Source organism: Vipera ursinii (assembly GCF_947247035.1).
Source record: "Vipera ursinii genome assembly, chromosome: 2".
Lineage (NCBI taxonomy): Eukaryota > Metazoa > Chordata > Lepidosauria > Squamata > Viperidae > Vipera > Vipera ursinii.
The window spans coordinates 108,588,332-108,608,953 of NC_139513.1; the positions used below are offsets into that span (position 1 = coordinate 108,588,332).

Here is a 20,622-nt window from a genome sequence, read left to right on the forward strand (position 1 = left end):
ATTGGGAGACTCCCAACACAACTCGCGCGGCTGCATTCTGCACCAGTTGGAGCCTCCGAGTGGTCTTCAAGGGCAGCCCCATGTAGAGAGCATTACAGTAGTCCAAACGAGAGGTCACAAGCGCATGAGTGACTGTACGCAAGGCATCCCGGTTCAGATAGGGCTGCAACTGGCGCACCAGGCGAACCTGGGCAAAGGCCCCCCTAGTCACAGCTCCTATATGATCTAGAGAGAGCTGTGAGTCTAGGAGGACCCCCAAGTTGTGCGCCCTATCTACGGCGGGCAACAGCTCACCCCCCATAGCAAGAGATGGAATAATCTGAATTTCCCAGGATGCTGGCACGAACAGCCACTCAGTCTTGTCAGGGTTGAGCCGAAGCCTGTTCCTCCCCATCCAGACCCGGACCGCCTCCAGGCAACGGGACATCACGTCAAGGGCATCACTGGGGTGGTTTGGGGTTGAAATGAAAAGCTGGGTATCATCAGCATACTGATGATACCCAACTCCAAAACCACGAATGATCTCACCCAGAGGCTTCATATAGATGTTGAACAGGAGAGGCGAGTGGACCGATCCCTGAGTTGAGCAATCTCTCAAGTTTTTTCTTCCTCCCACTTCCCAAAAATTTTGAGATCTGTAATGGAATCTCCTGTCAGGTTCAAAGGCTCCAGGATTACTTTGCCATTCCTTTAAATCCTGGTGTCAAACTTGAATCCATTAATTCCTTTTGCAAAGTTTGGACTGTTTGGCCTACACAGAATCCAGAGAGGATAGCATTTATTACATTAGAACAGTCTGTAAAGAGGCCTCTGTGTATGAAGTTGTTGGGGCCTGTGAAGGTGGTGGTGATATGTGTATGTGTGTGTGGGGTGGTGGTGGTTGGTTGGGATTATCTGCTTCCTGTGTTAACATCATAACCATTAATTCTTGTCATCTACTTCAGATAGGATGGTTTTCTGTACGCAAGTATGGGCCTGCCACCCAGTGCCTAAAAAGAATGCAGTGTCCAATATAGGCTACAACTTATTGTGAGTGGCTTGAACTGCACATAACTAGTAATGTTGTATTTTTGTAGTATTGTAATACATTTTCCCTGGGAATTGATCTGGCTGTTGTCTACTGAATTTAGGTGAGTTATCTTTAGAATGTCCGGTTTAATCCATCAGTTGCACATCTCTGAAAGCTGGCCAGAACAAATGCAATTGTAATTTAGATCCTATAGATCAGGGGTGTCAAACTCAATTTCATTGAGGGCCGCATCAGCATTGCGGTTGCCCTCAGGGGGCCGGGTGGGTATGGTCAGGGTGGGCGTGGCCTACTGGGTGGGCATGGCTAGAGTGCGTATGGCCTACTGGGTGGGCGTGGCCAGCTCTACATCGTTCTCATCAAGGGTGCCTATGGGGGCCTGGGCAGGAGTGGGACAGATCTGAGGGTCTCTGGGCAGAAGGAGGATCTCTGGGCCAGGGCCAAGGCAGTGGGGGCCGTTCCCTCACTGTTTCCAGGATGGCTTCGCGGGCCACATGAAACCACTTTGCGGGCCGCATCCGGCCCCCGGGCCTTGTGTTTGACATGTCTGCTATAGATATATTCAATACTATATTCCGGGTGGAAACTGGAGACATGCAGCAGACATAGTGATTTGTAGAGTTCCTGAATAATATAGTTTGCATCCATTGTGTTTTACCATGACATCAAAGTGGATGTTCACGAATGTGAAGCCATGTGTGTAATATATGCCTTCAAATATTGCTGATTGAAGATATGTTGTCAAAGGTGAAGTCATGTAGCAGCATACAATCAGTCGGTGGCAAGACACGATAGCTTCATGGTTAAAATGTTGGTGAAATTTCCAATATAACTTAGGAAATCTATCTATGGAGATTCTGTCATCCAGGTCAGATATCCCAAAGGCACTTTTTCATGAGGCAACTGTTTTTCTTTGAAGACATTTTGCTTCTCATCCAAGAAGCTTCTTCAACTCTTGACTAGATGGTGAGGAATGGAAGGGTTTATATACTCCATGCAGGCACCTGGTCATTTGCATTCTTTTAGAGCAGACATGTCAAACTTGTGACGTCACGTGATGGGCAACGTATCGGAGCTTTTTCTCCATTGCCGGCACGAGGGTGGGCACGGTTTCCTGATTACGCATCCAGCCTGTGGGCCGGCAGTTTGACACCCATTTTAGAGAATTGTTTATGCCACCTGGAGGTTAGGTCATCAGGATCACCTGAGGTGCAAATGGGCATGGAGCCTTCTTGGAACTGTTGAAAGGACTGTGTTCTAGACTGGAGATAGATGTCATAAACCTCCCCGTTGAGGACTGTTCAGTTTTGACATAGATGGCCTCTTTGACCTCTTTCAATAACCAGCGGTCCTCTGTCCAAAATGTGGACTTTGCTGTCTTTGAAAGAGTGGCCTTTGTCTTTTAAGGAAAACAAAGTCCAGTTGCCTCGTGGAAAAAGCACCTTTAGGAAGTCTGTGGTGTCTTTTATATACTTGGTATAAGATCTAAATGCAGAGTCCATGAAACCTGACATTCTGATTGATAAGGTGCATGTAATCTGACTCGCATATAATCTGCATAATCACCATCTTCCCCTCCTGTTCCCCTTCTTATCCCAATTTAAATCCTACATCAGTTTAGCCACTCCGTGCATCTGATAAGTGGGCTGTAGCTAAATGCCTTTCAACAACATTCGTTACTTTAAAAAAGTTACTTGTGATTTGGGGCTATCACACAGCTGTCCTACAACATCCTTTTGTTATTTTGAAATTGTAAGTCTTGCTATTTTTCCAAAGAAGTAAAAAATACGGGATGTTTAGTATTTGGGTACTCCATCTAGATTGGATAATGGAAGGCCTAAGTGGATGTAAGTATCATGTACTTATCATGTACCAAGACAGCGCTCCTGAATATACCTCTTCCTCAAAACTGGCAGCCTCTTGAGGACTTCCATTCCCATCTTAGTTTATTTAATAACAAGTAGCCTCAAGCAAACCTGAAACCAACTGAAGGCTAGACAAGGTATATATTAGAGAGAAGCCCAACACACACAAGGTAAATTGATTGTCCTGAAAGCACTCCAAGTAGGTCAAGGGAGTGAAGGTTGGAGACCGCAGAAAGTGGAAGAAGCAAGCAAGAACGTGCATATGTGTGTTTTCTATAACCAGTAGATTCATTATGCATTAAGACAGCCCCAAAAAGTTATTTTAAATTTTTATTTATGAAACATAGCCTCAGGGGCTGACTATTCAGAAAATAGAAACATCTAATTAAAAAAGCCCCCAGGCTTGAGCTGAGGCAAAAATACCATCTGGGCACTTTGTAAGACTTCACGTTAAGAACCAAAACCCCAACATTTTGCATAGCGTATCTTTTCAAGAAGATATTCATCTGAGTTCAGCAGAAGACGTGGGATGTGCTCAACCTCCTGTTCCACTCTGGGTTCCGTGAACTCAGGCTACCGGCTTTGTTCTACTGCAAGAGACCAGATGAAAAATAGCAGTCAGTTACTCGGTCATCCTCTGCAGCCGAATTAGTTGAATGCTGCCTCTGCGGTGCTGGAGAGTCCAGTCTCAACTCTCCAAAGCTAGGAGGGGGCCGTTCTCTTGGGAGCTTAAAGCTGTCCCCTTGTACAAGTCAGCAGGCACTGTCATCAGTGCTTTGTTTCTCCATTAATTAGGTCTACTTTTGAAGAAGCGTATCTGAAGTGTACATGGAAACCTTACCAGTCATATCCTGTCCTTAAAACAGCCTTCCTTATTGGTAAAACAGCCATCTCTGCTCCCCCCCACCCCACCCCAACAGTCCCATTTCATGGTCTCCTTTCGCTCATTCCTATCATGCATCTGGCCTCCTAAACAAACTGAAGGTTTAACTGAGAAAAATATTGATGCTATATATTTATACAAATGCATTTCCCCATATTTCAATTATGGAACACGTAGAAGAGAGTTTACAGAGGGTGCAAGTGTCTTTACTTTCAAACCAGCAACGGATACTTGTTCCACCCCTTGCTGCTACCGGCTAATTTAAGGATTTATAATTGTTTCCAGCACTCAAGTGTGCAGGCCTAGCTCTCCTCAGTAGGGCACAAGTAGCAACACAATCATCCTTCTACAGCAGAGTTTCTTAAACTATTTGTTTCTCAGAACCCCTTTCCACTTTTAAGAATTATTGAGGTCTCCCCCCAAATGTTTTTGTTTGTATTTACTATATCAAAGATAAAAAATGATTTTGCAGGTCACAGACAGGATGTTGGGGCACCCTTAGGGGTCCTAGAACCAACTTTAAGAAACACTGATCTATAGGATCCCCAGAAACAGAACCGGGTAGTAATCCTGCATTAGCTACACTTGTAATTTTATATCTCTATCTCTGATCTGCAAAACAACAACAAAAAACCTCTGGCAACCATGACTCAGTACAATACAGGTAGTCCTCAATGTACAAGCACAATAGAGTCCAAAATTTCCATTGTTAAGCAAGGCAGTTGCTAAATGAATTTTGCCCCATTTCAATCTTTTTTGCCAGTTAAGCAAATCATTGCAGCTAAGTTAATCATTCGGTCATTAAGTGGATCCGGCTTCCCCCGTTGACTTTCCTTGTCAGAAGCTGGCTGGGGAGGATACAAACGGTGATCACATGACCCCGGGACAGTGCAACTGTCATAAATACACGCTGGCTTCCAAGCACCCAAATTTTGATTGTGTGATCATGGGGACGCTGCAATGGTCATAAGTGTGAAAAACGGTCACAAGTCACTTTTTTTTAATGCCATTGTAACTTCAGTCACTAAACAAAAGCCTGTAAGTTGAGGACTATTTGTACACCTGGGTTATTGTAATGTACCCTGCTTGGTGGTACCTTTGAAGAGCATCCATAAAATATAATTGGCCGAAAATGTCGTATATTGCAGTAGTCATATTCCTATAAAGTCTACACTGCGCAGGTTATCAAAAGGTTTTAGGGTGCAGTTCAGATCTTTAACTTGCAAGCCCCATACGCCTGGGCTCTTACAGCAGGGCTTTTCAACCAGTGGTACGGGTACCACCTGTGGTACATTGGCACCTGGCAGGTGGTACGCGACCATCCTAGAAAAGTGGTGGCGGGGGAGGGGAATGAGCTGAACCGGTGGCAGCACTGCACAAGCCTAAGTGAGAAATGGCTGGAGCTAGGTGACTGGTGGTACTCAGATTTTGCCATATTCTAAAAGTGGTACAATGGGTGAAAAGGTCGAAAAGCCCTGTCTTACAGGATCACTTCCTCTCTGAGCCATCTTCTTAATCCGGTATGCAGATCCTTGCAAAATTGTCTTGACAGTCCCCTAGCTTTTTGAGGTGATTCCAAATGCTGTTTGTGTCACAGTCTCTTTACTGTGGAACAATTTCCCTCTTAAAGCTGACTTTCCAGAAAATAGTAAAAAAAAAGGAAACTGTCCTGAGAGGTACTTGGGAGGACTGAGGAAAAGTCGCCACTGCACTTTTTAAACTCTTATTTTATGCTATTTTGATTTTATATGGGTTTAGCGTGGGCTATATATTAGGAATCAACGTAGATTATGGCAGTATAAAATGCAATAAAGAAAGGTAAACGAATCAATACATACTATAAGAGGAGATGTCTATCTCTTCTGGGAGCTCAGCCACGTTGACCTCGAAGCGATCCTGTACTTCATTAAGGATTTTGGCATCACCTTCGTCTGACACAAAGGTAATCGCCAAGCCTTTCGTACCAAAGCGCCCAGCCCGGGCCACCTGGAGAGAGAAGATTGTATGAAGGATCAAAAGAAGCTCCTCCCCAAACTGAATCCAGTATTTCAAAGATATCCGTCAGAGGGATAAATCAGATGCTTACTTAAAAATCAGGCAAACTTCATTTAAGAATTTTCATCAGAAAAATCAAATCCAAAAAGAGGCTGGGAATCCATGAAGAGAGTGATCAGAAGCCATCCAGAATTTGCAAGCCACCAGCTCCTTACCGCAACTGGCAAGGTATTAGAACAGAAGCAACAAACCTGATTTCACTCACCCTGTGTAAATAGGTATCGGAATCCTCAGGCATATCATAGTTGAAGACTATGTTGACTCGCTCTATGTCCATCCCACGGCCAAAAAGATTAGTGGCCACCAAGATACGACGCTGGAAGTCTTTGAACTGTTGATACCGAGAGAGCCTGCCAAAAAAATAAAAAATACTTCCTTGAACTTCATGATTCCTCTCCGGAGCGGAGTCTGATTCTTACGCCCAAAGTACTTAGAACTAGTTAGTACAACGCTTGACTTTTTTTTTTTAAACTATCAAGACATAATTGTCCCCATATTCCATTCTCAAAAGCATAGATACTACAAGCGATGTTCATGTTTCAGACTCTGATGCTGCTCACCTCTCTTCCTGAGACATGCCCCTGTGTATAGCAATAGCTGGGAAGTTCTGCTCGATCAGAAGTTGGGCTAATGCCATGCAGCGCTGCACAGACTTTACAAATATCACAACCTGCAGGGATGGGGAGAGCAAAAGGGGTTGATCTGGAAGCCCTACAGATTCCCATTAGCCTTCAACTCCCATTGTGACCATAGCTTCCAACCCCAGGAGGTGGGATACCACTTACAAGCCATGGTTGCCAATCCTTTCATACAGACCTGATTGAACTCAAGTACATCCAGCAGGTCAAAAAGTTTGCGGTTTTTCTCTGTGTCCTTCAGCTTTACATAGTATTGCTGCAGACCATGCAGAGTCAGCTTTGTCTCGTCATCTACAAATACCTCCATGGGCTGGAAATAGCGAACAAATGATTATAGCAAAATCCTCTCCTGTGCATACATATCAACATACAGTCATGAATAAATATTAATGTAAAATGCAAACATTCTGAAATTTACAGAAATAACGTTTGTTCCTACATCTGGCACATACGATGAAGTAAGCCATAACTCACAAAAACTTTTTTTCCAACACATTAATTAAACATGTTAGTTGAAAAAAGTGCTATTGGACATCCTCTGATTTCTGCCACCACAGAAAACATGGCCCTCTTCTATTTTATTCCTAGGACTACTATGAATATGGTCTAGAGATAATTCTAACATTATTTCTTTTGTAGGATTGTACATTATCAAGCCTCAACTTTAAAAAAAAAAATCTGCTGAAGAGCGTATACAGATTTCTCAGTAATGTGAACCACAAAACTGGTCCCTAACTTAATGGGCATTTATCATGACTTTTATCTGTGTCCAATCAATGAAGCAAAAAAAAAATCTTTCACAACTAAATAAATGAGTTGGGTAGAATACATCAGGTTATTACCTTTTAGGACCACCATCATGTAATAATTGCAGTCAGATCTCTTAAACTGCACCTGAATCTGTGCTACTGTTGTGATTCAGGGTCAGCCTGTGGGTTCGGCAGTTGGGTCGGACGATTCAGAGGAGGAGGGGGGGGGGTGTTGAAGAGCTTGCTGAGAATAATATTGAGGCTCCACAGAGCCCTCAGCCAGGCCCCTCCCATCTGGGCATGACGCAGACCCAGCTGTGTGAGCCTGACAGTGTGGATGAAGATGACCCACAGCTGGCCCTGTTCAAGGACGCCCGACGCAGGAGGCAGTCAATCAGGAGTAAACAGAGGAAGGCAATGGGGCACCTCGGAAGGAGGCAGAGAGAAGCCACGCCCTGAACTGTTTAAAAGGGGAATGTGTGGGAGGGCTGGTTTGCTGAAGGCAACCGTTTGAATAGCTCCTGTTTCATGGTTCGTGTTTGCTCTCTTTGCTCTGTTTATGTTTTTATGTTAATAAATTTGGCAGGCTTAGTTCCAGCCTCTTGCCTTCTTGTAAAAGGGGTTGTCCCTGCCTTATCTGCAGGGCTGGTAGCAGGCTGGTTCAGAACAGCTAGTGGCAGGATCAGTTACAAGACTAAGTCCTAACTTTTCCTATGTCTTAAGCAGCTAGCCACTTTCGCTGCACCAACCCTCAGGGCAAGGTCTCCTCTAGGATTTTATTGAATTGTAAACTACAGTACATTCTTCCCAGGATTTCTTTCTAGTGTATCTGCAATGTTGCTAGGAGGAGGCATAAGTGATGGCAAGTGTGTAACAATATAATTATGCAAATACTGCAATTTACTTTCTTCAATCAGATGCCCTGATTTATAATTGTGGTATTTGCATGATTAAGCCGCTGACATTTGCTGCTTTCAAGTACCCGCAATCTGCTTCAAACCCCCACCTGTTGCCCCAAACAGGATGTTGACAGGAACACAAAACTGACTCGGCAGATTCTCTTTTGTCTATGTTGCGTGTGTATGCTGCATGGACTGTCCCCACTGGGCAGCAAAAGGTGAGACTTTAGCACTTACATCCTGCATGAACTTCCTGCAGACAGGCCGGATCTCCTTGCTCAAGGTGGCACTAAACATCATGCACTGCTTTTCAGGGGGAGTCAATCGAAAGATCTCCTGTACGTCACGGCGCATGTCTAAAAGAAACGTAGATAAAAATAAAGAGTTGCCAACAAAAGCAGATTTGAAATTCAAGGATTCATTAGCTCAACCACTCCCTGTCACTATTTCTCACACTCAAATGTTTTATTGTAATGGCCAAGAGAACAGAGACGCAACAGAGCTCTATACATTTCTACAGAGAGCTTCCTCAACTCATCTTTGCCTCTTCTGATTACAACCTGTAAAAACCAGACACTTTTTTCTTTGTACCCTTCCATAAAAAAATTATCAGCTGTAGTATACAAATAAGCAAAACAGTACCAGAAATAATCCCCAACCACCTTTGACGTGGCATGCTCGCAACTGTGATTTTTACAAAAGCATTTCAAACAAGCCCTTGACATCTTTATTTTCCAAAATGCCACTGGGCCGCATGTAATTAATCATAATAATGTAATTAGAGGCCAATGCTCAGCTTTCATGTGCTCCAACTATTCATCCTTCTCAAAGGAAAAAAGCAACAGGTTAGGCTGCAACTGAAAACCACGGACGAGCTGACTAACAGGAGGGTTTCGAAGAAGACAGGTAAAGGTTGAGTTGCAAGCGATCGCCAAGTGAGAAAAGGAAAGCATAGAAAAGAGAGGAAAGGCAGCTCAGGGAAAAAGCACAAAACGGATGTGGAAATAAACGGGAGGAGAAGCGAGAAAGAAAGGCGTGCTCTTGGATAATGGAAGTCTTGGGAAAAAGCATCAGGGGAGAATGAGCCCAGCCCCAAGAAAACAGTCAAAATGGACAGTTTGTTTTCTAGGGCTCTGTATTCTACCTCTTGGATAAACTGTCTTTTAGCAATATTAGCAAACATTTCTGTGAAAGTCTGTGAGTAGCTATGTGCACCATAGTAGACATTTTGTGAATGGGCACCCTGTTTTCTTTGATTACTATAGGGCCTATAAAGGTTTCCCTTCAGGTGTGTTTAAATGCCATACAGATCAGCTCAAATCAGGATATATGAGATTCTTAACCTGGCATCTTTTGTATGTTTTTGGATTACAACTCTTCAAGAGTCATGGTTAGCGATGTGATTTATTCCTTGAAGGACATCTGATTGCACATAGATGATTTATGACTTGTACCTGCACACAAAGCAGCCTGTTCCTAGGTTGCACAAAAGAATTAAGCCACTGTTCGTCTGCTTGGACAAATGGCTGATTGCATGTTGTAGATAAGGAGTTTCTGACAGCACAGCAAAAAACAGAGCTGTAAGCTTGCAATAGTAATATGAAAAATGTTTCCAGTTTGAGAAGTTTTAAATTCAAAGCAATACTCTTTCTGAGTTTGATAATAATAATAATAAATTTGGAAGGGACCTTGGAGGTCATCTAGTCCAACCCCCTGCTCAGGCAGGAAACCTTATACCATTTCAGGCAAATTGCTGTCCAGTCTCTTCTTAAAAACCTCCAGTGTTGGAGCATTCACCACCTCTGGAGGCAGGTTGTTCCACTGGTTAATTGTTCTAACTGTCAGGAAGTTTCTCCTTAGTTCTAGGTTGCTTCTCTCCTTGACTAGTTTCCATCCATTGCTTCTTGTCCTGCTTTCAGGTGCTTTGGAGAATAGCTTGACTCCCTCTTCTTTGTGGCAGCCCCTGAGATACTGGAACATTGCTATCATGTCACCCCTCACCCTTCTCTTCCTTAAACTACCCAATTCCAGCAGCTGTTCCTTATATGTTTTAGCCTCCAGTCCGCTGATCATATTTGTTGCTCTTCTCTGTACTCTTTCTAGAGTCTCAACATTTTTTTGATGGAATACAACTTTCCCCTTTGTGTTGGGTGTTGCTCAGACTATTCTGGAAGTATTCCAAGCCAAAGGCATTCCAAACGTTGTGTGTTTTGTATGCTTTGTCAGAGGTCCCCAACCTTTTGGGCACCAGGGACCAGTTGCGTGGCAAAAGGTTTTTCCATGGACCGGAGGGGGCGTGGTTTCATGTACTGCCTGCATCCCGCGGATGGGGCTTTGCCTGTTTGTGCAGCCCGGTACCAGTCCATGGACCGGTGGTTGGGGACCCCTGCTTTACATTATGTCAGTGCAGAAAGCTTTTTCCGGTGTTTCTATTTCACTGTTACCTTGTCATAAGGCCCTCTCTTCAGGGCAGGCAATAGGTTTCTTTTTGAAGTTTCTAAAATATATCAGATAAAACTGAGCAATTCGGAAATATTGCTAAGCTCTTCCCCCCCCCACGTGTTTGCACTTTAATTCCATCCCAACTGAATTAAAGTGGTAGTTTTTGTTTTGTCTCAGGATGATATGCATCCTCGCTGTACAAACTAACAGCCGTTCCTCCTCTATCGGAAAAGAGAGAGGGAGTTACCAATATACCCCTTTAAAAGAGCTTTACTTTACTACTAGCAGGGCAAGGCACTCTTCCAATATAATTTTTTTTTAAATTCCATTTATATCCCGCCCTTCTCCGAAGACTCAGGGCAGCTTACAAGCTTAGCAGTAATTTGGAAGACACACTTCATCATACTTCATGTAAGTATTGCAACTTGTACTTTTTTAAAGCAGCTCACTTCTATGAGCACTGAAAATAGCTGCTTAAAGGTTGCAGTAGATGGATTCATTAAAGCAGCACTATTTTTTCAGGTTTTCCTGATGTCTGAAAAGGTCTGACGGTTTACTGAATAATAAATGGGTGCTCTGTTCAAGTGAAGTCTGAATCATGCACACCAAATCTCTATCTCAGTGTCTTGTTCTCTAATTTGGGCACCAGGCCATTTTCCTACAATAGGTCAAGTATGAGCCTTGGTGGAGCAGTGGGCTAATGCCTCCTTAAGTAACACCAGCTGCCTGCAATTAGTGCAGGTTCGCATCCCACCAGGCTCAAGGTTGACTCAGCCTTCCATCCTTCCGAGGTAGGTAAAATGAGGACCCAGATTGTTGGGGGCAATAAGCTGACTTTGTAATAATGCCGCTTGGGGTGTGTGTGTGAAAGCCCTAATAAGCAGGCATATACATAGAATGAAGGCTACTGCTAAGCTTGTAAGCCGCCCTGAGTCTTCGGAGAAGGGTGGGATATAAATGGAATTAAAATTAAAAAAATAAAAATAAAAAAGTATTCTATACTCTATAAACAATTCCAGTTTTATTTGGACTTCTCCAGCCTACACCCCCCTTCCCTTCCCCAAGTTCTCTTACCTAGCTGCTCGAGCATCTTGTCACATTCATCCAAAACAAAATGCTTCACATTGCGCAGGTTGAGTGTCTTGTTGCGCACCAATGCTAGAGTACGGCCTGGGGTTCCCACCACAATATGGGGACAGTTTTTCTTAAGTACCTCTTCATCTTTCTTGATAGAAAGCCCCCCAAAGAAAACTGACACCTGCAGGAGAATCGGAAATCACTCGGATGACTTTGCAATGCATTATTTATACAATGCAGTAAATAAAATTCAAACACAGCACCTTTGGTGTAGCAATACGGTACCAGGCTAGAAACCAGGAGACCATGAATTCTAGTCCTGCCTTAGGCACAAAGCCAGCTGGGTGACTTTGGACCAGTCACTCTCAGCTCTGGAAAGGAAACAATGGCAAACCACTTCTGAAAAATGTAGTTAATAAAAGTACAGGGACTAATTTAGGTAGCCACCAGGGGTCAACAATAAATCAAGGGAACAGATGCACAAACACACACAAACAAATAAAGCTCTTGAAAGCTAGGATTCACACTAGTTACCTTTTTTTCTAGAAGGAAGAGACAAGGATTTCAGTCACTTTGAAACAATAAACGGGCACAAGAAGGCCAAGATAAGCTTTTATACAATACTAGACAATCCTGTGACCCATTGGATCACTCTTTGACAGAATGGTAGTACAACCACGTGACCAAAATGAACATTAAGTTTTAGGTTGATCCTATTTTTACCCTACTGCTGGATGGTCCCATGATCATCTAACAAGAGTGTGTATATATATCATAAAAAAACCTAACTCTAGTGGCAAACAACCTTCAATAGTAAGTCAATATTTACTTACCTAAACAGATAAACAGAATGACCATGGGCAGACAAAAAAGCAGTTGGAGTGGGACCGTCTCTTAATTTCCTATCAGCTTCTCCACTGATTGTGGGAAGCTGGCAGAGGGTGTTAGAAATTATGATCACCTGACTGTGGAGACGCTGCAATGGCGAGCAACTTTGCAAATAAAATGGATCTGAACATCATGGAACTTTGAATTCCACAGGAGTCCTAGGTATTTTACGCATCCTTTAGCTTATTTTAGGAACCTTGGATAAAAAATTGATGTGATATACTGCACTTGGGCTAACTTAAGAGTACAGAGAGACAGACATAGTAGGAGTTCTAGTAGTACATAGATTTTAGAATCAAATAATTAGCCCATTACGATCATTGGTTTGGTGTAGTAGCTAAGGCACTGGGTTGAAAACTAGACCAAAGTTCTAGTCCTGTATTAGCTGGGTGATTTGGGGCTTGTCTGTCACTCTCGGTCCTAGGCAGAAGGCAATGGCAAACCATTTTTTGAAATTTTGCCAGGAAAACTGCAAGGACCTATACAGAAAATCACGAGGAGCCCACAATGACTCAAAGGCAGCCCTCCCCCCAAAATCCCATTAGTTCAGAACTGTCTATTTTCACTAGAAACAGTTCTCTGAGATCTTAGAGACTTTTCCTAGAAGTACCTGGAAATACAAGGGACTGAACAGAGGAATATTTATATGGTAAGTACGTGTGGTTTCCTCTTAATATCAAAAGTCCAAAAAAGAATCCTACTACAAGCTCTCCCAAAAAAGGTTTAGGTGATGTCCATGAAGAAATACGAGCAAGCCAATGCCAAGGTAAGGGCATTCTCTCTCTCTTTCTCCATATAAACTCCTTCCCCAATTAATTATAGATGCTATTCACAATACATTTCCAGAGATTTTTTTTAAAAAAAATAGTAAGGATTCTAAATATTTTGAAGCCCAAAGCAATACTTGCCCCTCACCTTGACATTGGTCATATACTTTGAGAAGCGTTCATATTCTTTACTGATCTGAAATGCCAGTTCCCGGGTATGACACATCACTAGCACGGAGACCTAGCAGAATGAAAAGAAATACTGATACAAAGGCATCAAGAAAAGTTCTTTAGTCGTTTGGATGGGGAGGAGCTATTCCACAACTCAACGCTACCCAGACAGAGTGGCTGTGGGTGTCTGAATTACTTAGGTCTCAGGATATTCCATCTTCGACCTAGGATGGAATTGCACTTCTCCCTTCAAGGTTGGCACAGATGTGAGGTCTTCCTGGATTCACAGCCCCTGCCCTGCTGTGGCAGCTCTAGCCAGGAAAGCCTTCGCAAAATTCATCTAGTGAGACAGTTGTGTGCTTTCCTAGATCAAGGGGCCTTTCAGACAGTTGCTCATGCCCATGTCACCTTGTGGCTTGGAGTACTGCAGTGCTCTCTACATAGGTCTACCCTTGAAGACCACCCAGTAGCTTCAGACTGTTGTGACATAAACAATACTGGATGCCCAAGACATGCCAATGTAACATCTCTGCCTCGCAAGCTGCACCGGTTGATAATTTGCTTGCAGGTGTGTTTCAAGACACTGGCTGTTACCTACAAGGTTCTACATGACAGTGCCTGCTTAGTTGAAGGACTGCCTATCTCCTATAACATCTACCTGGCTGATTAGATCCTCCAGGGTTGGCACGCTCCAGTTCCTTTTATGTTTTATTGTAATTTCTTTGACTGTAGTGAGCCATCAAAAGCCATTGAGAGTTGGGCGAAATACAAGTTTAATAAATTACTATTACATGAATCAAGAGTCTCCGCCGGACTATGAAATAACATTTTGCAACAGCAGAGATACGGTTGAAAGCATCTGGAAGTCTAACTGTATGATTAAAGTCTTATTCTTTTTAAAACTGCAAGAAATTTGTGTTAAGAGGTGAAGGTTCAACAGCACCATCTCACACACACCTCAGAGATGAAAATACTAAAACACCTCAAATGGAATCTGACTCTTTATGAATTGGAATTGGTAAGAAAAGCACATGAAACCAAAAAAAACCAGCATCTCCATTAATTTTTATCCTTTTTGGTGTCCATGCCCAGAATCGTTGCACTCATGGTAGTAGTTGAATCACATTTACAAGACTCCTACCACCTACTTATGGTATATAGCTTTCTGTTAACAAACTCTTTCCCAACTTCCTTTACATACCTGCCCATCCAGTGGCTCAATCTGCTGCAGAGTAGCCAATACAAAAACAGCAGTCTTGCCCATGCCTGATTTGGCTTGACATAGTACATCCATGCCTAGAATTGCCTGTGGAATGCATTCATGTTGTACTGATAGGGAAAGAATAAAAAATAACTACACAAGAGTCACTGGAGATATGAAAGTATCTCATTTCTATGACAAACTCCAGTAGCCTTGATCCAAACTTCCCTTCTTTCAAACAGATATTCCGTATCATATCCTTGGAGATGAAGTATCCTACATACATATCCCATAAGGAAGTAATGTTTTCAGACTACTGGCATTTAACCCATGCCTCACTTTGAATTACAAAACAAATGTAACAGACTGTAAAGACCTTTGATGTGAATTAGCTGTTCCATAATAGGCTTTTACTGGCATACTGCAAATCCCTAACCTTTCCCCTTAAATATAAGATCCTACTCCACATCCTAAAGGGAGCTCAGGCGCTAACAGGACTTCAGATTTGGCTAACTGAAAAATTATGTCTCTTGTGCCAGACTGAACTGAGATCTTGCCTCAAAGATGATATAGTTTTGTGAAATTTATCTCTTTCAGAATTGCTAAAGCGAGTAATTGGGGTTTTTTACAGATATTAAATAACATGTTTAAAGTAGTAAAAGAAACCAGACATATTATTTGTTCACTTATACTCTCTTTATATATCGGTTGGTCCCACAGTGAAGTTCTGGTAACATTCTAAGATATGTAAATTTTTTTAAAAATTAAAAAATACTTTCTCACACAATTGTAATAATCTCCAATATTGAAATTTTATTTTACAGAGCTCCCCCTACGATCATCATCACAGTGGCTGTGCTAGACTCAATATCGATAACAATTAAAACCAAACTATCCCACCCCTGCAGCCCCCAGCTCTCACCCTGCACCGCGTAGCACCACTGGCAGTTGCTTCCCGGTGGGTGAACTGGGCTGATTGATGTGGGGGACCAAAGGCCTTGGCTCAGCTCCTACCTTCTGATGGATGTTCAAAGCCACAATCCACAATGGCACGAAGTAATTCTGGCTTCAGCAGGAAATCTCGGAAGCCAGAACTGTGAATGGAGACATAAGAGCCTTTCACATCCTTTTTAACAAGGGGAGGAGCTGCATCTGTCACTCCTTGAGGCTCTTCATCATCTTCATAATCCAGCAACTCATTCTCCACATCCTGCTCAGCCATATCCTTCAGGGAAAGCAAAAAGCACAGAACTTCTGTAATACATTGATGGATGACAGCTAAATGCAGGATGAGGGAGACCAAAACTAAAATGGAACTACAGGTGTACTTGGAGGTAGCGATTAATAGACTCCAGCTTGAAGCTATTTATAGCCATCAATTCTGAGCAAATCCTACTGATAGAGTTTGACTAACTTCCCAACTTCTCAAAGTTGTAATTTTTCAAGCAAGTTGTGAGCCTAAGATCAGCATCACTCATTTTTCCATCCTCAGCTATTATTTTTCAGGTCAGATGCCATTTTTTAAAAAAGCTACATGCAATATTGTTGATATCAAAACCATGTTACCATGCATTTATTATAGTAGGCACATTCTTTCCCCCTTAATACAAACTTTTTAAGTCATAGAAGTTGTTGTAAAAATAATCCAAAACAGAGGGCAAGGAATTGACAAGATTCTGACTAAGTGATTTGGCCTTCTCACAAGCCACAGAACCTATTAAGAACATATCTATCTTTCAAACAAGTCTTCAAAGATCTATGATAAAATTATAGTGCTGAAGTTATAATCTCATCCCTGCTGTACTAAATGTATTTATAAATGGTAGACATCAATCTCTTTTCATATACTTTTACCCATCAATCTTCATGGATTTTCAAAGAATGCTATGCAGACAATGCTCGTTTTAAAACAGTCTGTATTTAAATCAAGGATAAAAATATTGTTCTCTTGTATTTACCTGTTCCTCATTAACATTAGGAAAACTCATTTTCAATGTTAATTCTTTTAATTAATATTTCATCTGTCAAGGAACAGAAAAGATTAGCTAAATCACAGATTAATCATAATGAGTCTTCCATCAATGCTACAGAGAAAGGGCTAGGTGATTTGCTCATCATTCAAGAGGACTTTTACTTAGTCTCCATTAAGAAATACAAATGTGGACTGACAGCCAGTCTTAAGCTGGTCTCCAATTTTAACCCACTCTTTCACATGGAGCTAATTTCCATAGGCTTTATGGAAATTACATATCCATTAATGCAGACCCAGTTTGATGTGGTGATTAAAGCCATCAGACTAAACACCAGGAGATTGTGTAGTACCATGAAGCCAGCTGGGTGACATTGGGCTAGATTTTTCCTCAGCCCTTGGAGAAAGGCAATGGGAAATCACTTCCAAAAAGGTTGCCAAGAAAACTTCATGGGCTTGTTCATCTAGTCAATAAGAGTTGACACTGACTCAGGCGTGCAACCACGCACACAAACTGAAGTAGACAGGAATAAACAAAATTGCTTTTTAAAAATGGTTCATAACATGATAATGTATCCTACAATTCCTGCCCTCAGGAATGAGCATCCTCCTTTATGTCCTTTAGGAAATTGCAAAAACCTTGTTCTCACAAGCTATTGGAACAGGGGGGACTGCGGAGTCCTCCTTCTGTATTGCTGATTTGATTTGTTTTGGTACCTTGATCTTCAAGTCAGTTATACTTTCTCTGTGTTATTGTCTTTTTTTAGTTGTAACCCACCCAGAGTAACTTGGGAGTTAGGTAGCCTATAAAGATACTTCTGACTTCCCTAACCCAAAGACCTCCTGATATACTGGACACCAGCCTCGCATCTCACTGTTGGTAGAATGGGACTTGGCATTGAGAAGACAAACCCAGAGGTTCTATCTAAGCCTAAGGTGACTTGCATTATAGGAAGCAGCCTTTCTTTGTTTGTTTGAAGCAAAAGAGGGTAGTGGCTGAGATGCAGAATTAGGAAAACCTTGGTCCAAATTCACCACCACCATTTAGGAGTGCCTCTAGGTCAAAGCATTGATTTCTCAAGAGTTATTCTTGGGAGAAATAACTGGATGCTACATCTCCCCTTGAGAAGCAAAGGTGGAGTAAAAAAAATAAAATCTAATAAATAACGTTTAGTATTCATAAACAGAAAAAGAAAGACCATTAGCAAAGGTAAAAAAACATTATTTCCAAAAACTACTGAAAAAGACTTCAACCAACCCAGAAGTTACAAATTGACTTTTCTATAAGTTTTTTTTGTTTTGTTTTTAAATAGCACTGCGTTTATGGGGAAACTTCCCACAGACATTTAATCATACTCTTTTGTCTGTTTTTAATTCACCTAGATAATGGTAAAAGGCAGGGCTCTTCAAACTTGGCCCTTTTATGACTTGTGGACTTCAACTCCCAGAATTCCTCAGCCAGCGTGCCTGGCGGAGGAATTCTGGGAGTCGAAGTCCACAAGTCATAAAAGGGCCAAGTTTGAAGAGCCCTGGTATAAGGTTTCCTGCCTGAGCAGGGGGTTGGACTAGATGACCTCCAAGGTCCCTTCCAACTTTATTATTATTATTATTATTATTATTATTATTATTATTATTATTATTATTATTTATTTATTTATTTATTTATTTATTTATTTAGGATACTCCGTCGGAGGGCCCTATGGAAGTTGCTGCCGGGAGGAGGAAAAAAAAGCGCAAAGCTTCGCTCCCAACGAGGAGGAGGAGGAGGACCGGACGGCGGAGGAAGCTACGAGCCGAGCGTTGAAATCGGAACGTCGCCAAGAGTTCGCCTAGCTGCGGGGCTCCTACCCGGCCGAAGACCTCCGAAACCGGCGGCGGCTTCAAGCTTATGGCTCCCCGCAACCTGCAACCTCTCCTTCTGCGCCGCTTAACTTGGCGGGCGGAGAGGCAGCTCGAACCTTTACTTTCCATGATAAAAGGGGGTGGAGGGTGGAGGGGGGGGGAGTGCCCGGATAGACAACCCAGTTCCCCAAATAGCTTTTGCACGTATCCCAGCAGGGTAAAGTAAATCGTCTGAACGGATCAGTCACGGAGTCGAGCACACGAGAACCTTTCCCTCCCCCTCCCCCGCCCTTACGTGCAACACCAAGCCGGCGCCTGTCCGTCACCGGCCCCTGGAACCGCGACCGAAAGTCCGAGGAAGCCGCACGCCGGGCGGGCTCTCTCCTGCCCTTTAGGGGCTTCCACGCCGCTTCCCTCGCTCCCGCCTCACGGTACCAATTCACCTACCCGCGTCCAACTCGAGCTTCTGCTTCGACCGCTGAACGCGCTCGCCCCACGCCAATTGGAACGAGGGCGGACTGGGGAAGGAAGTTTTCCCCCCTCTCATTGGCCATCGTCAAACAAAAGCCCGCCTCCCCGCAAAAGAGAGGAGGAAACCGTCGGTTCCTAGGCCTGCCAGTCTCGTGTACTTGCTTAATGATTGGCTGGAAGGATGCATGCCGGCTCCTTCCTGTCTTTCAAGTCCCGTGGCTTTACAGAGAAAGAGAAATGGCTGCCGGGAGTGGGAAAGGGAAGTCGGGGCAGCTGAAGTTTCTCCGGCGAGTGTATGGCGGTGAACTGCAAAGAGGAACTGATCGCCATTTTGGGTGCGGGCAGATGTGTTCTCGAGTGCTTTTCTGTTTAGGAATAAGAATTGATTTTCCTTAGTATTGTTAGTAAATAATTGCTAATGTAACTATGTAAGAACCCGAACTTGTTTTGAGGAAGAAACAGTTTTAAAAGACGGGAAGTCACAAGGAACGGAATGCATTAGGATGGCTTTCCGTCAATTGCGATTGAGGCAAGAGAGTGAGTTGGGTTTGAGATAAATGAAAACGAGGAGTTGTAATACTTACCTTTGAAATAAAATGGAAGGGTTTCAGGATTTTACTTTCTTTTTAAGTAAGCTTTTTATTATTATTTTTCCTCTACATACATATGTTAATTTTTCAATCAGCGTGTGATCTGGGTTCAAAAAACGTTAAGACATAATCAAGTCCTATTCTTTGATTCTCTCCTCTAGCCATTTGTAGAATAAATTCCAGCTTTGGTAATATTGTTTCTTCTTTATCTTTCAGTCTCATAGTTAATCTGTCCATCTCAGCGCATTCCAATATTTTTTTAATTACTTCTTTCTCTGATGGTATTCCTTCTTCCAGTATTGCGTATAGATTATTCTTGCTGCCGTTGTAATACGTAGAACCAAATATAAATTTTGCTTATTAATCTTTTCTGGTATTATACCTAATAGAAAAAATTCAGGATTAAATACTACATGTTCTCCTAATATTTTTTCTAACCAAGCATGTATTTTTTTCCAATAGGCCTTTATCACATGTCCACCAGATATGATAGTAGGTACCTGAATTATGTTTACATTTCCAACATCTATCTGACATATTTTTAACCATTTTTTGCTAATCTCGCTGGTGGCAGGTGCCATCTATAAAATATTTTATATAAATTTTCTTTATACACAGTTGACATTGTCAGTTTATAGTTTCTCTCCCATAATTTTTGCCATTTTTCTAATTCTATATTATAACCAAAGTTTTTTGTCCACCTTGTCATTATCTCTTTAGTTTGTTCGCTTTCCATCTCTAAAATTAACAAAAAATTAGGATTTTAACACTAAACTCCTCAAGCCCTCGAGAATAATGCAAAACTGCCTGGAGCACCTATTTTTCCACCAGCCAAACTCACAAGTCCTGCGCAGGATCGGAGTATTTGAGTTGCCCGCAAATTATAGACATCCGCGGAAGCCAACACTATTCCTGTAGCTTTTCAAAGCTAATGTTCTTAAAACAGCCCCATTCAGCCAAATGAGTTAAATACATCTCAGTTATATAAAACTAAAATACTTTTGAGGCAGGAAAAACCACAACTTTGATAAGCAAAAAACAGGCATATTTAGAATATAGTCCAGATAGCTACATAGTGACCAGAGCCA

At 42.3% G+C, this 20,622-nt stretch overlaps 1 protein-coding gene across 3 annotated transcripts; it reads right to left on the minus strand.

Moving 5' to 3' along the window:
• Window positions 1–3,172: 3,172 nt before the first annotated feature.
• On the minus strand, window positions 3,173–18,979 carry DDX39A (DExD-box helicase 39A). 3 transcript variants are annotated; one of them, XM_083352322.1, is made up of 11 exons: window positions 18,921–18,979; window positions 15,677–15,887; window positions 14,663–14,790; window positions 13,439–13,531; window positions 11,633–11,816; window positions 8,354–8,472; window positions 6,647–6,778; window positions 6,391–6,500; window positions 6,036–6,180; window positions 5,614–5,761; window positions 3,173–3,482 (listed from the first exon to the last, which is right to left on the minus strand). In XM_083352322.1, exons 2-11 carry the CDS (start codon window positions 15,882–15,884, stop codon window positions 3,466–3,468), a joined length of 1,284 nt encoding a protein of 427 aa, XP_083208448.1. In that variant the 5' UTR covers window positions 15,885–15,887; window positions 18,921–18,979; the 3' UTR covers window positions 3,173–3,465. The 3 variants fall into 3 exon arrangements, with proteins under 3 accessions (XP_083208448.1, XP_083208446.1, XP_083208447.1); XM_083352320.1 differs by lacking the exon at window positions 18,921–18,979 and adding an exon at window positions 18,769–18,903; XM_083352321.1 differs by lacking the exon at window positions 18,921–18,979 and having other exon boundaries at window positions 3,174–3,482; window positions 15,585–15,769.
• Window positions 18,980–20,622: the final 1,643 nt, after the last annotated feature.